This window comes from Meriones unguiculatus, chromosome 19 (assembly GCF_030254825.1).
Source record: "Meriones unguiculatus strain TT.TT164.6M chromosome 19, Bangor_MerUng_6.1, whole genome shotgun sequence".
NCBI lineage: Eukaryota > Metazoa > Chordata > Mammalia > Rodentia > Muridae > Meriones > Meriones unguiculatus.
In genome coordinates, this window is record NC_083366.1 from 20,507,244 (window position 1) to 20,521,060 (window position 13,817).

At 42.4% G+C, this 13,817-nt stretch overlaps 1 protein-coding gene across 1 annotated transcript in view; it reads right to left on the minus strand.

Moving 5' to 3' along the window:
- Itih2 (inter-alpha-trypsin inhibitor heavy chain 2) overlaps window positions 1-1,292 on the minus strand; it is a 36,828-nt gene extending 35,536 nt beyond the window's left edge. Inside the window, exon 1 of the mRNA XM_021631842.2 lies at window positions 1,085-1,292. Within this exon, the coding sequence (XP_021487517.1) occupies window positions 1,085-1,168 (84 nt within the window). The 5' untranslated portion in view covers window positions 1,169-1,292. The remainder of the gene's footprint in view (window positions 1-1,084) is intronic.
- Window positions 1,293-13,817: the final 12,525 nt, after the last annotated feature.

Below are 13,817 nucleotides of genomic sequence, written 5' to 3' on the forward strand. Positions count from 1 at the left end.
ATATTCTGTCCTCTGTCATTGGATGATCTTATCTTTAATTTAATAATTTCTCTTGCCAGTTAGGTCTCAGAAATAAGTGAACGGAAATGAACCATTTCAAATTTGTTGGGTGTGAGACTAATTCAATTTTGAGTTTGCCTGAACATGCTAGGACAGACATGTAATCTAATGATAAAAGGTGCCTAGGAAAGGACTTGGATGGACTTAGGGGTATTAATAATATGGGACCGGACAGAGGAAGGTATGAAAAGAAGGCTGGTTAGAAATTACTGAAAAAGCACAAACATGTCTGAGTGTTTTAGCTTCAATCTGAGATTTTCGACACATCCTAGTGGTTTTCAAAGTGTTGGAAGATATGATAGTTTCTAAGTACAGTAATTTCTCTCCTGAAAACACACTTTTTCCCCCTTTGGCTTTTTTGTGTGCGATCCACTCCTTGGTGTTTTCTAAAATAATCCTGTAACTTTTTTTCTCTGCTGGCACAGAGGTAGCTCTGTGTGATATCCAGAATGGCTCAGTTCAAGATTTATCCTACACTGGGGTGTCGGAAAGTCTCAAGCGGAGACTTGAAACCCATGGGTATCATTCCTGCATTTTGCCAGCTCTGTTGCCACCTTCTTTTATCAAAATATTTAAAGTGTCCTTATTACAAAAATAATTGCTCGCTTAGGTATAAAAGACAATGATGCTTTGAGACTGACTGAGTAAAAGTGTAGCAACAGTATTTCTATGTAAAATACTAGCAATCACTAAGCAGAATTGGTCCATGTACTACATCTCATACATACATCTTAGTTCTCACAGCAATACTTTGGAATAGGTTATTACACATGTTTTTATATAAGGAGTGGGCTACCATGCTCTGTAAATGCTATATAAAGATCTGACCACTGAACTTGATGTAAATTTCATGAAAAACCTGATAATGCCTTAATAAGCAAATGCATTTCATAATTTTAACAGCAAGTGCCTGTAGCCAAATGAATGTTCTCCCAAGTTTCTGTACTGCACAGAGCAAGTGTTTTCAGCCATTTGCAGCCCATTTGATCAGGCCAACAGCAAGGAGCCCAGCAAAAGTACTTACTTCAGAGTACCCGTTTGTGTGGATTTCGAAGGCTTGTGCTTCCAAAAGAAATAGCCAGATGAGAAAGCATGTGAGTCGCTGCATCTCGCTGGACAGCTGTGCCAAGCTCTCCCAAGCAGATGGTCTGGGGAGAATTCCCCCCGCCTCCTGAGTCAGGTTCACAGGAACCTAGCTGTTGAAGAGAGCAGTTCGTTATAAAAAGAAGAAAAAAGAAGAAAGTGCTCTAACTTTGCTCAAATTCAGGACAAATATTTGTTCTGGAGCTTAAGCTTGAGCTGTGGGGGTGGAAGGGACAGCAGGGGTTATTCAAACAGCCAGGTTGGGAGCAGTCCCTGGGCTGTAGGGATGAGTCAGGGTCAGACTCAGGGTTAGATGGCTGTGCATTTTTCCCCCTTCGGTTTTGTTGCTTTTAATTGATCTTAAAATCAGAGAGACCTGAAGATAATTATCACCCTCTTTAAAGGTTCAAGGAAGGGAATATACTAAGGAATAAGCTCAGAAAGAAGAGCTAAATGGACAACGTCGGAAGAGAAAATTATTTCATTTAAATAGCAACAGAGGGGCTGACAAGATGGCTCAGTGGTTAAGAGCATTTGCAGAGGACCCAGGTTCTATTCCCAGCACACACATGGTGGTGCAATACCCACATGGAGGCAAAATACTCATCCACACAAAATAAATAAAACTAAAACCAATTAGAGGGAGCGGGAGGCATTTCGGAAAAGCAAGAGAAGAAATATAGCAGTTCTCCGAGACGAGAATTCATGGTTACTGTTTCCCCCTCTCACTCTGATAACTAGGCAGTTGCTACATATAAAGAACAAGAGAAGTTGATACGGGGAACCAGGGCTCACTCTTCAGGGAAGAGGCTCATGAACTGAAGTGCCCCCTCTTGCTGCCCCTCTCTGTTGGCATAGTGGTTCTGACAAGACATGCGGTGACAATACAAACTGTTACTATGTTATTACAACACCACATACAAATGTCTGGGAAATGACTTAAAGAAAACATTGTGCGAAAAATCCGTATGTATGAAAGATGGAGAACATGAATATGGGCAAATAAAGGGAAGTGCTAAGCCAATAGCTGAGACAGTTAACGAATTAGTTCTTACTGTAACATCAATGGAGGCTTTATTATGTGTCCTGGGTACCACATCCATAAAAGAAAGCAGAGGAATAATCCTGCAATCACTCATTGCAATAGAGGAGGAGAACAGAAAATACACTGGGATGAGGGACAAACTAGAAGGTCCCGTGCAAGTATGGGATCCACTGACCTGGAGAAGTGCAGAGATCTCTACTGAGAAGGTGGGGCTTTATCAGCTGGGTCTACAAAGATGGGAGTGACTGCTCCAGGCCCATCGAGGGCAGTCTCACTCAGGGAACAGGATAAGCATGACCCAAGAAGTGGAAATATATCAGTCTATCAGGAGATGAAGTAAAAGAAGAGGGAGTGGCCAGGTGAAACCACGTGTGTCAGACCAGTGGAGCCTGAGTTCTGTACTCCAGGGAGAAAGAACACAAAGGAATTAGAAGGGGAGAAGACAGACGGTATACCATCACTCTGGGTGTGGCTCAGATGATGAAATTAGCAAGACATGAATGCAAGGACCTACTTCAGAGACTGGAACTACTTTTGAGATAGCATGAGGGCCTAGCCAAGGCAAAGACAGGGGGATAGTTTGAGATGATGGGTTGCTTCATGAAGTATTTACAAAACTCCAGATATTAATATGAAATGACAGATACACATTTTTCCAAGCATTCACTTTTGTTTTGTAGATGGGTGTGTGCTAATTATTGCCAACTAATGAAAATGCTGTGCTGACTAATGTGGCCATGTATTGACAGCTATAAGAGAAGCACATAGATGGACAAAATGCCAAGACATCATGGTGATTATAGTATTTTCCAGCTTTGAGGCTACTTCTGCTTTTTTTCCTTACAAGAGTAGTTAAGAATCTGTCTTCCTAGGTCACACCTGCTTCTATCACTTGCTTATTGTAGGGTGAGCGTCATCTGCCATTGCTGTAGACTGAATTGTGTCCCTCTCAAATTCATATGCCTCCACACCCACTACAGCTACATTTAGAGTAAAGAACCAGTTAAGGTAAAATGATGTCAGGAGGAGGAGGCCCCTGATCTGCTAGGAGTAGGGTCGTTATAAGTTTCCCCCTGAAGATTCAACAGGAAAACAGCAGTCCACAGATCAAGGAGGTGCCCTCGTGGGAGCTAGATGAAGGGCACCTTGATCTTAGATATCCGTCCTCCAGAACCCTGAGAAGGAAATTTCTGTTATCTGGTCTGCTCAGCTCACCGTACCTTTAATTATAATAGCTCAAACTAAGTCATTGATCTGCTCTCTATCACGGGTTTTTAGAGCATTGTGTGGTCATGTGTTGGGAATACTTGATTCTGGTGCTGGAAAGATGCTTGCTCAGTGGGTAAGAGCGCTTGCTGCTCTTTCAGAGGAGTCACAGGAAGCTGCTTACAACCACTTCCGCTGGATCCAATGCCGCTGGCATCAGTAGACAGCTACCTGCATACACACATGCCCCAGGTAGACACAATTCAAAATAATAAAAGTCAAGAAATAAATGAAATTCTTGAAAAATGTTAAATGCTCAGCAAATAACATTTACAAATTATGTTCCTAAAAGGGAATGTAGATTTTGGTGTGAAAACATTTGGGCACACAAAAATAGAGCTTCATAATCCTTAGCTATTCTTATCCACAAAATTACTTCTGCATTTCAGATTTGTGAGTACAAATCTTAGCTCAGTGCCCGGCAGCCTATTTTCCTGTACATTGTGGCGAACAACTATAGGCTTTTTCAGTTGATTATTTTGTTATATGGCTACTTTCTTTCCTGTTGGTTTTTTCTAAACAAGTAAATCATCCATCATATCCCTTTGATTTTTCACATTGGTTAGCATAGTCCCTGTACACTGAGGACATTTTGTGTGTTGTCTAAGACTACCAGAATTTTGTTTTCTGTGTCACAAAATAAGGACCCTTCAATGCAGACTAAAGCTAAGCAACTCATACTTTGGGGAGAATTGTCACACAGGAGGGGTTGTCCTCTGTTAAGGGTCAAGAACCCCACACTTAATATAGTTTCTTTTAGCTCTCTGACCATTTAAAACCTGATTTGCATGGGTTATGAATGACATTTAGCTCTATTTTTTTTTCTAACCAGTGTTCTCTTAGGCCCTGGAAATTACACACAATGAACCTTCCAGGAAAACCTAATTTCAAGTATAAAGGGAGAGAGAACACTGATCCTCCCTTCTCTGCCTAAGATGGGGCTCACGAGCTCACATCAAGCCCTCATGGGAAGTCCTTCTTACAGCTTGACATTCTCCACTGAGAAAATGATTTGGTTAGGCCCAATGACACATTTTTTCACAAATAATTATGATAATTTTTCAATATTCTAGTCTCTTCCATCCACCATCCCACCCTCACTGACTTTACACTGATATTCAGAATTATTTCAGAAGAAACCACATATGGAGCAAGCGGGATCCTATTTCCCCTTTCATGCTGCTAGCTTGTCTCCAAATGCCAAGGTCTCCAGGAAAAACACTGTGTTTGCTCTCTCTTGATGTTTGGCAGTACCCCAGTGCTCATTGGGAGAGGCATGTGTGCTCAGGTCACTGGGTTCTGAACCCCTGACCTTTCCCCCCACCTTCTATGCCCGGGCAGTGATAATGAAATGAACTGAGGCTACCCACTGTAGCAAGCACTCATGATTTACAAGGCAAAATCAATATTCTAAAGACCACCGAATATTCACTTTCATGTGTCTGAAAATTATTAGTGAATCCGCAAGGGAAAAACACACACACACTATTTCATGACATTTAAACGAAGGAATAACTCAGTGAGTGCTCACTGAAAGTTCTGAGAAATGCCAATAAATCTGAAAGTTGTCACTGAGTCTGTGGTGTGGCCTAGACAGTGGCAGCTGTGTGCTTATAAAAAGCTCAGCTTTTTAAAGAAATATTTCTCTCCAGTGGAAGTTGTAGAGGGCTGGTGTTGCTTTGATATTTCCCTAAATCTGTATTAAGTGGTATTTCAATGGGCTTTTTTCCTTAAAATTGGCTTCCATCTCCCTCTTGGTGACTATGGCTTTCAAAATTGGTGCAAAATAGGTGTTATCCTTTCTATAGTCTTCATCATACCAATACTAAACTGTATTTTCAATAGCTTTACAATGAGCATATTGAGCATAGAATGCATTTCTGGTGTGAATGCATAAATTAAAATTTTAAAATAAATTTTGATACACACATACATACATACACACACACACACACATGTAGGTATCACATGAATCTATACCAGCATGTTTAGAGGCCAGAGGTTGATATCTGGTGTATTCTCAATTGCTGGCCACCTTATATTTTTTTACCACAGTGTTTCTCGCTGAACCTGGAGCTCACCGTTTTGGCTAGGCTAGCTAGCCTGGAGCCACTTGTTTCTGTTGCCTTACCACAAGGATCACAATCATAGCTGTCACTTTTTCTAGGGATTGAACGGAATCCCTTATTTTCGTGCAGCAGTCACTTTCCCCTCTGAGCCTCCCTGCAGCCCCAGAATAAGGTTAGAAGTTCTAAGTCAAAGTAAGCTAATTTGTAAGCAGCCATACTTGACCTTTCTCTCCTTGTTTTCCTAGGTCAATGATGCGCAATACAGAGAATGTCAGCTTCTCCACAAATACGGGCTCTGAGGACCTTCTCATTCTGAGGCCAAAAAGCATTTTGTTAGAGATTTTAAAGGATTATCTTTTTGCATTTAAAAGACTGCCGCCTGGCCACATCTGTTCCTTTATATTAGGTACAGGTATGAGTTAGTGTCATTTACATCTAGGATATGAAAGCATTTTGGAAGAAAATTATTTGGAACAAAATATCTGCAGCATAAGTAAAACATGTGACCTAGACATTATGGAGCTGGTGCTCTGGTGCTCTGAGCCAATCAAATCTTTGCTGTTGAGTCATCTTCTGTCCTGTGTTTCTTGTGTTCAAATTCATACCAACTATAGAGATAATAGGTCTGGGGGTACCGAGCTATCACCCACTACCGGTCAATCGCAGTATAGAAGGTCTAGGGGCTCTTCCTGGGGTGTCTAGGTGTTTCTGGAAAGGTAGAGAGCATATGCTGAGGCTGGATCACCCTAACATCTGACGTCAGTATCAACCGTTCCTTCTTTTGTCGTGTCAGGTCTTTCTCCAAGGTGCAAACAGTGTTGAGTACAGTTGGGTGTCTGAGCCATGGGGACGACAGAGTTCATTTGCACGGATCCTCTAAAAGGCGATGAAGCATGGCTCAGAGTGGTTGCCATGTGGCCAGAGCCATTTGCAGGCAGTGAAGAGAGTACTAGAGTGCTGGGCACAGCATGGTGATGGTGATAGGGTCTGAATAAGTTGTCTGGTTTCAGATTCTCACTACCCATCACATGGGCAGCTTGCCTCTCCGATTCACCTGTGCCTTCATGCTTGGGGAACATTTGCATACTTTAGTGCCCATAACTAAAAGATGGGGTAACAAGTAATGCCTGTGAGAACATTTAAGGGTCATCTAACTATGCTTGCATCACATCAAATGCTTGTAAATTGTTAGTTATTAAAAAATATTATTTTTGCTTTTTTTTCTTCTAAAACAGGGATTCACTGTGTATCCCTGACTTTCTAGAACTTGCTTTATATACCAGGCTGGCTTCAAACCCAGAGATCTTCCTGATTCTGCCTCCCTAGTGCTGGGATTAAAGGTGTGTGCCACCAAGCCATTTCATTAACACTATTATTAAAGCAAGTTCAACATTCTGATCTCCAGGTAGCAATGTGTGCTTATTCCACTTCAGGCCACTTCTCTTGCTTCCCAAGAATGTTTTAACGGTACGTCAAATGATATGGTTGTAGCCAAGGAAAAGGCAGTCCTTATTAGCTATACTGTAATCCACATTTACTGACCCTCACTCACAATCCTAACCCAGTCCAGAGTCAGAGCAATAGAACCACCTCTTCTTTCTAAAGAGAGGAAACTGGAGGGAGATATGCAAGAAGAGGTGGAATGATGGCATTGAGACAAAAAAGTGGGACAGTGCTTGCAAGAACAATGCCTAACAACGGTCTATAACCATTTGTCCTCTTTCCCACAGATAAGGCTTGTCTCTACTCTGCATCATGGAAACTTCTCTTTTCAAGATGGAGACCACCACAGAAAACCACAACCAATTGAAGTGCGGATTACGAAGTCTGGTCCCAATGCATGCATCAACAAAACACTCCCAAACCTAGGGCTCAGGGAACATGGTGGAAGAGGGGCCAGACAGAGTGTAAGACACAGAGGATCAGTGAGTTGGCTGTAAAATTGTGTTTCCTAGCAACATCAGAAAGTATGCACATAAAAAGTTACCAACATGATTGTCCAAACATGAACTGAACCGGGATGACAGAAGTGGACACACCAAACTGGACGGGGGAAAACCCATGAGGCTTCAACCCAACACAAAGAACTGTGGGCAACTGAGGAAAGCTAAGAAGAAAGCTGGGAGCGGGAGAGCTAGCCTTCTCCAGGGACAAGCATACCAACTGGTTGTCCAGTGCCCAATGGACAGCTCTGAAAACATATGTAAAAGTAAGGTTATAGAACACACATGCATGCAATGACAATTAATGAACAAAGAGGTCATGGACTTGAAAGAGAGTAGAGAGAAGCATGTGGGAGTGTCTGGAGGAGAAAAGGGAATAAAAAGCGGTTGTAATTATATTATAATCTCAAGATAAAAATAAATAAAATAAATCGCTGAAGGGACACTGCCTGAGAAGGAAGAGATGAGACCAGTGATAGGGACGGAGAATGAGTAAAATCTAAGGCTATGAATATATGAAATGTTACAAAAAGATAATAATTAATATTAATAAATAACACTACTAATAAAAAGCAGTGTTGGAAGTCTAAAAGAAGGAATGAATTGTGGCGTGTGAAAAATCTTGCCAAAATGTGCTCTTCAAACTGTGTTGTGGCTGGAGAGATGGCTCAGTTTGTCAAATGCCTACTGTGCAAACACAAGACCCTGAGTTCAGAGCTCAGCACACACAGAAAAAGCAGAAGGTGGCTACAGGCTCCTATAGTCCTGCTATGTGGGAGGCAGAAACAGGAAGATCCCTGAAACCTATTGTCCTGCTAGCTTAGCCAACTCAGTGAGCTTTAGCTTCACAGAAACGCTGTCTCAAAAGCAGGTAAGTAGATAATAATGGAGAGAAGCTTGGTCCTCTGCACACACGGGACCACACACAAACTGTTTTTGAAGCATGAAGGGTAGACTCAAGAAAAATAAGAGCCCAGAAAAGAGGGGCTAATATCAGTCAATAGCTTATTTGGCTTGTTTCTCCTTGGAATATAAACCTCAAACTGCAAAGAATAAAGCATGCTATGGGAAATATAAACCCAAAGAAATATAGAGCCATCAAGGCTATGCTGAAGTAGTTTCAGTGCTTTATTTCTCAGACTAGTTACTCTGTGGTATGCTAGAAGATGCTAGAGGAAGTTCTAAGTTGAAAGAGATTCTACTATTAGATCATGTCAATATTCAAAAAGAATTTTGGGTCTGTAAATTACAGATTGGGGAGTCTGAAGGAGACCTATTTGAAAAGATGTATAAGAAATTATCTAAAAGATGCTTGGTGAGTCTTAAAAAGAAGCCAAGGGATGTGTGTGTGTGTGTGTGTGTGTGTGTGTGTGTGTGTGTGTGTGTGTGTTTGTCCATGTGCCTGGGGCTGACTCAGTATGGAGTAGAGTTGAAGCTTGACGCTCACAGGGCGGAGATCAGTGTGGGATGGTATGCTGTGTTAGTTTCTATCACTGTAAAAAACAGCAGAGATAATTCTTCAGGAGGAGAGCTTTAACCTGCCTTACAGCTTCGAAGGTTTTAATCATGGTTGACTGGTTTCGTTGTTTTTTGACTCACAGCAAGGCACTGTGTCTTGGTGGGAGCTTGAGGCAAAATAAAATCCTAGTAGCAGGTAGAAGATGAGGACAGAGCAGTGTCACTACATACCCTTCAAACTCTCATCTCCAGCATGACCATCAATCTTTACTGTCAGCCTGAGGACATTTTGTGTCACCTAGGAAACAAACTTCTGGGCTTGTTTAGGAGGGTGTTTCCATAGAGGCTAAGTGAGGTGGGAAGATCCACCAATGAGAGCAACACTGTTCATGGCCTGGGGTCTCGGACAGAGTACATAGCAGAAAGCAGGTGAGTCATCGGCATTCATCTCTGCTTCGTTTCTGTAGAAGCAATGTGAACACCTGCATCTCATTTCTCCTGCCAAGCCTTCTCCACCGGGAGGAATGGTGTCCCTTCAAACTGTGAGACCAACTAAATCTTTTCTCTGCTAAGTGTCTTTGTGCTTCAGAAGTAAATCATGTAACCAACACACTCAATGACCTAACCTCCTCCCCTTGGATCTCTCCCATAAACATGCCAGCATTCCCTGATAGTGGCCAACGCTTCAAGACATGGGTCTCTGGATGATGTTCTAGACTCAAACTATAGTGCAGAGGGTATAGCTCAGTGGCAGAATGCTACCTAAACCACTGCAGACCCTAAATCCAATCCTTGGCAGAAAAACCAAACATATACACAAACTATTTGATAAAGATTAGCAGACTAAAGAAGACAGAAGAGGGTAGTCAGGGCCCCAAGTTCGGGAAGAAGACAGAAGGAGATCTGAGAAAACAAGCCAAGTACAGAGAGTTCTGCCAGGATTTGCTTAAGGGTGAGGACATAGATGAATCAAAGAATCGTCAGGGGGATTGAAGTTGGGGTTTTATTGAAGCCATAGCTGTGGCCTCATCCTGGTCAGACCCTCAGAGGAAAACTAATTTTTCAGCAGACATACATACAAAACCCATAAACACTGCCATTACATCATAGCTAAATCCCCCTGATTATACATGATACAGGGAAATTTGCTCTCCAAATAGCCAGTGATTGATAATGTTCTGCAGAACATTAAGTTGAACTAACTTTACATCATTTACTGTGATGTTTTTAAGCTAAAACATAGTACAGATTGACTTCAAAATAGTTTGTATAGGTGAGATAGAAAGGAAAAAATACAATGGACTCTCATCTGGTTAATTATAGTTTCAACAAATCTAACCAGGAGAATAGAATGAGGGCTTGAGAAAAAACTCAGTTGGTGAAGTGTTTGCCTCATAAAGTATGAGAACCTGAATTGGCTCCCCAGAATCCACCTGAAAATGTCAGGGTGTCGGTGTGTTCTTGTAATACCAGTTTTGAGAGAGGAGAGGCAGGAAGGTCTCTGGGACTCCATGTCCCCATTTAACTTGTGATCTCCAGGCCAACAACAAACTGTCTCCAAGGAAATGGACAGTGTTCCCAAGGATGACATTGAAGCTTGGTGTAACAGAGATTTAAAAACTACATCATGAGGATAAAATCTGAGCACATAGTTCAGAACCACGAGGCTGGAGAGGATACAACAGCCATTCAAGTATGAAGCCAGAGAGGAGGTTATTAAGGAGTTATTATCCTATGGAGACTGCACGCCAGAAAGGAGGACAGAGTCTGAATTCAGGAAAGGAAATCAAAGGTTGGAGGAACCTGGCTATTCTCCATGGCATAAAAATGAACAGGGCTAGGCCTGCCCTGAGAGGGCCGGGGGCAGAGGGCTGCAACTGGGCCCTTCTGTACTTCACCCCAGGAACTCTGAGCATCTGCCAGAGTTCCTTTGAGGTGCAGTTTGGCAGAAATCAGCGGGCCACGGCAGGAATGTTTCAGTTCTTTGCACTGCATCGTTTAGCCAATTTAATATGTCTCTTGAGTGTGTAGGTGTACTGGGTTCAATTGGAGGTTCTTTTGCTCTCTGTGGTGTTGTCTGGGACTGTAGTCGAGCAGAGACTCCACTTGGCTATAGCATCCAAAACTCCATCAGGGCCTGGAAGCCCAACACCATAGCATCTGAGTCCTCTCCCGAGAATCACCACATGACATACACACCAAGCTCTGTCTCATGATGGGCATTCGAATACTCTGAAGTGTAATCTGTACATCTCTAAGTTGCATTCTTGGATTCCGTATGTCTACAGCCGTTAATTGGGCAAACCTAGTCTGAGGGACAGCGCTGATTCAAAGGGAAAGGAAATAAATCATAACTCCAGTTTGGAGGATGAAAAAAGAATTTGGGGGCCATCTTCAGGCTAGGGAATATCCTATCACGGAACTATGCTCAAGGCCACTGGGAGTTCTTTTAATAACAAGGAAATCAGGGCATATGGAAGGTGTAAAGAAACCAGAGTTTCGGAGACTTGATGCCAAAATGGAAATCAGCACTTAATAAAAAGTGTTCTAGAGAGAAAATGAAGGCTACCTCGAGAGTTTTGCTGTGAATGGAACATGGCCAGGTCTCACCGAATACTCTGCACTGTGTGTTGACGTTGTGATTATTAATGCTGCGTGCTGCGAGACCATATTTCAGGAAGGGCCTGCAGGGATTCCTGCATTGAGACAGTGAACTGCTGAAAGCCAAACTCTGTGGAACCACAGCCACTCTGTAGAAAGACAGAGAATGGCTTTCTTCAATTCTCACTTGCTTCAGAGAGGCCACCCTCCTTTCATCTAGCTTCTTCCCTGCCTTAGCAGGGAGCCCACTTGAGATATTAGAGGCGAATAGCCCATCTGAGGTGAATAGGGGTAGATGGCTTATCTGAGATATGAGCAGAGGTGGACAGCCCATCTGTCAGCCTAAGAACATAGATCCAAAAGAGAAATATTTGTGGTGAGCATTGTTATACATTTTTACAGCTAGGGCAAGTAAGCTGTTTTTTTTTTTTTTTTTGTTAGTTTGTTTTGTTTTTTTTAAGTTGCCTTTATTTTATTTTGTTTTTTTTAACAATATAATATTTTTACTAATTCTTTGACTCATACAATACTTCCACAAGCTTGCAACACCTCAAGACTGGAAACCAAAAACAATGAGCGCAATGAAATGCCACCAAGAGATCTCAGGGTCTGACTTTTCAAAAAGATCAATGACTCAGAATTGGGTCTGTCAGATCAATGAGGAGAGGGAATTAGTTGAGGATCTAGACAAGAAAGTTGACAACGTGAAGTAGTCAGTAATTTAGAGGAAAAACTGAAAATCATGGCAGAAAAAACCCAGCCTCCAAGAGAGGAGCAGCGTGTTCAAATGGCAGTCGTGTGGTTAGCAAGGCTGAGGGAGGTGCTAGGGAAGAGCTCCTATCCTTCACAAATTTTCATTTCCCATCACAACCACACCCTTCGCCTCAGCACGTAGACAGCAGCACTGACTGTCAACAGCCACTCTCTCCTAGTGTGAAGAAAACACACTGTTTTGTTGTCAGTGGGTTAGCCGCATAAGAAAAGAGTGTGTCCTGCAAAAATTAAGGGAATTAGGTCAGGAACACTCAGTAAGAAGCATTAGGGAGGATATCTTAGCTTCTCTGTACATTTGTGGGACATCCTCATTTTCTCTGAAGTTTTTGTTGCTTTCACGCAGCTATCTTCAGGAGCTTTTGCAAGGTATGGACAGCTAAAGTCACTTGTTCCTAGAATGTCTGTCTCCACTAGGTGGCAGACATTTGTCATCACGTCAGGGCTGCTGTACAGGACCTGTGCTAAACTGGAGAGGAGGAACTTGCAAACAAAACAGGGCCTCATGCTGGGAGGTCAGGCCAGCTGTTACTGGGACAATAATGTAATTAGGGCTTTACCACAGTGTCATTAAGTAAGTGCAAACTATCATGGGAGCAATTTATGAGAAATTAAGCTTGTTCTATACAAAAGACTTCAAATAGTCACATCTTAAAACAGCTTAACTTTGGGCAGAGCACAGGGAGTCTTAAGGAGAGTGGGAGGATAGAGGATAGAAGGATCCAGATGGGACAGGAGCTCCACAAGGAGACCAACAAAGCCAACAAATCTGGCCCCAGGGTGGGTCTGCAGAGACTGATGAATCAACCAAGGACCACGGGCAGTGAGGACCTAGACCCCCTGCTCAGATGTGGCCCATAGGCCGCTCAGTCCCCACGTGGGTTCCCTAGGAAGAGGAGCAGGCATTATCTCTGACACGGACTCCGTTGCTTGCTCTTTGATCACTTCCTACTGGTGGTGTGGTCTTGCCAGGCCACAAAGGAAGAGGATACAGGCAGTCCTGTTGACTTGATAGGATACTGTCAATGGTAGGAATGGGGGGAAGGGAGAGAAAAGGTAGGACCAGAAGGAGACGAGGGAGGGGGCTACAGTTGAGATAGGAAGTGAATAAATTATAGAAAATAAATTTTAAAAATAAAAAAATTATTATAGATTGACTCTGACAATACATGCATGTATGTCGTATGTGATGAATACGTAAGTGTATATAAAGGTTGATATGTTACTATAGATAGAGTGAATATATGGGGATACTGTAATGATTAGTTAAACTTTCAACTTGACAGCCTAGGAGCTGTCAAGAGGGGAAGCTGTCAAGCTGGGAAGGGAGTCTCAATAAAGGATTGTCCAGATCAGGTTGGTATTCCAACAGTTTTTTTTTTTTTTTTTTAAGATTTAGTTATTTACTATGTATACAGATCTCATTCTAGATGGTTGTGAGCCACCATGTGGTTGCTGGGAATTGAACTCATGACCTCTGGTAGAGCAGCCGGTGCTCTTAACCTTGGAGCCATCTCTCCA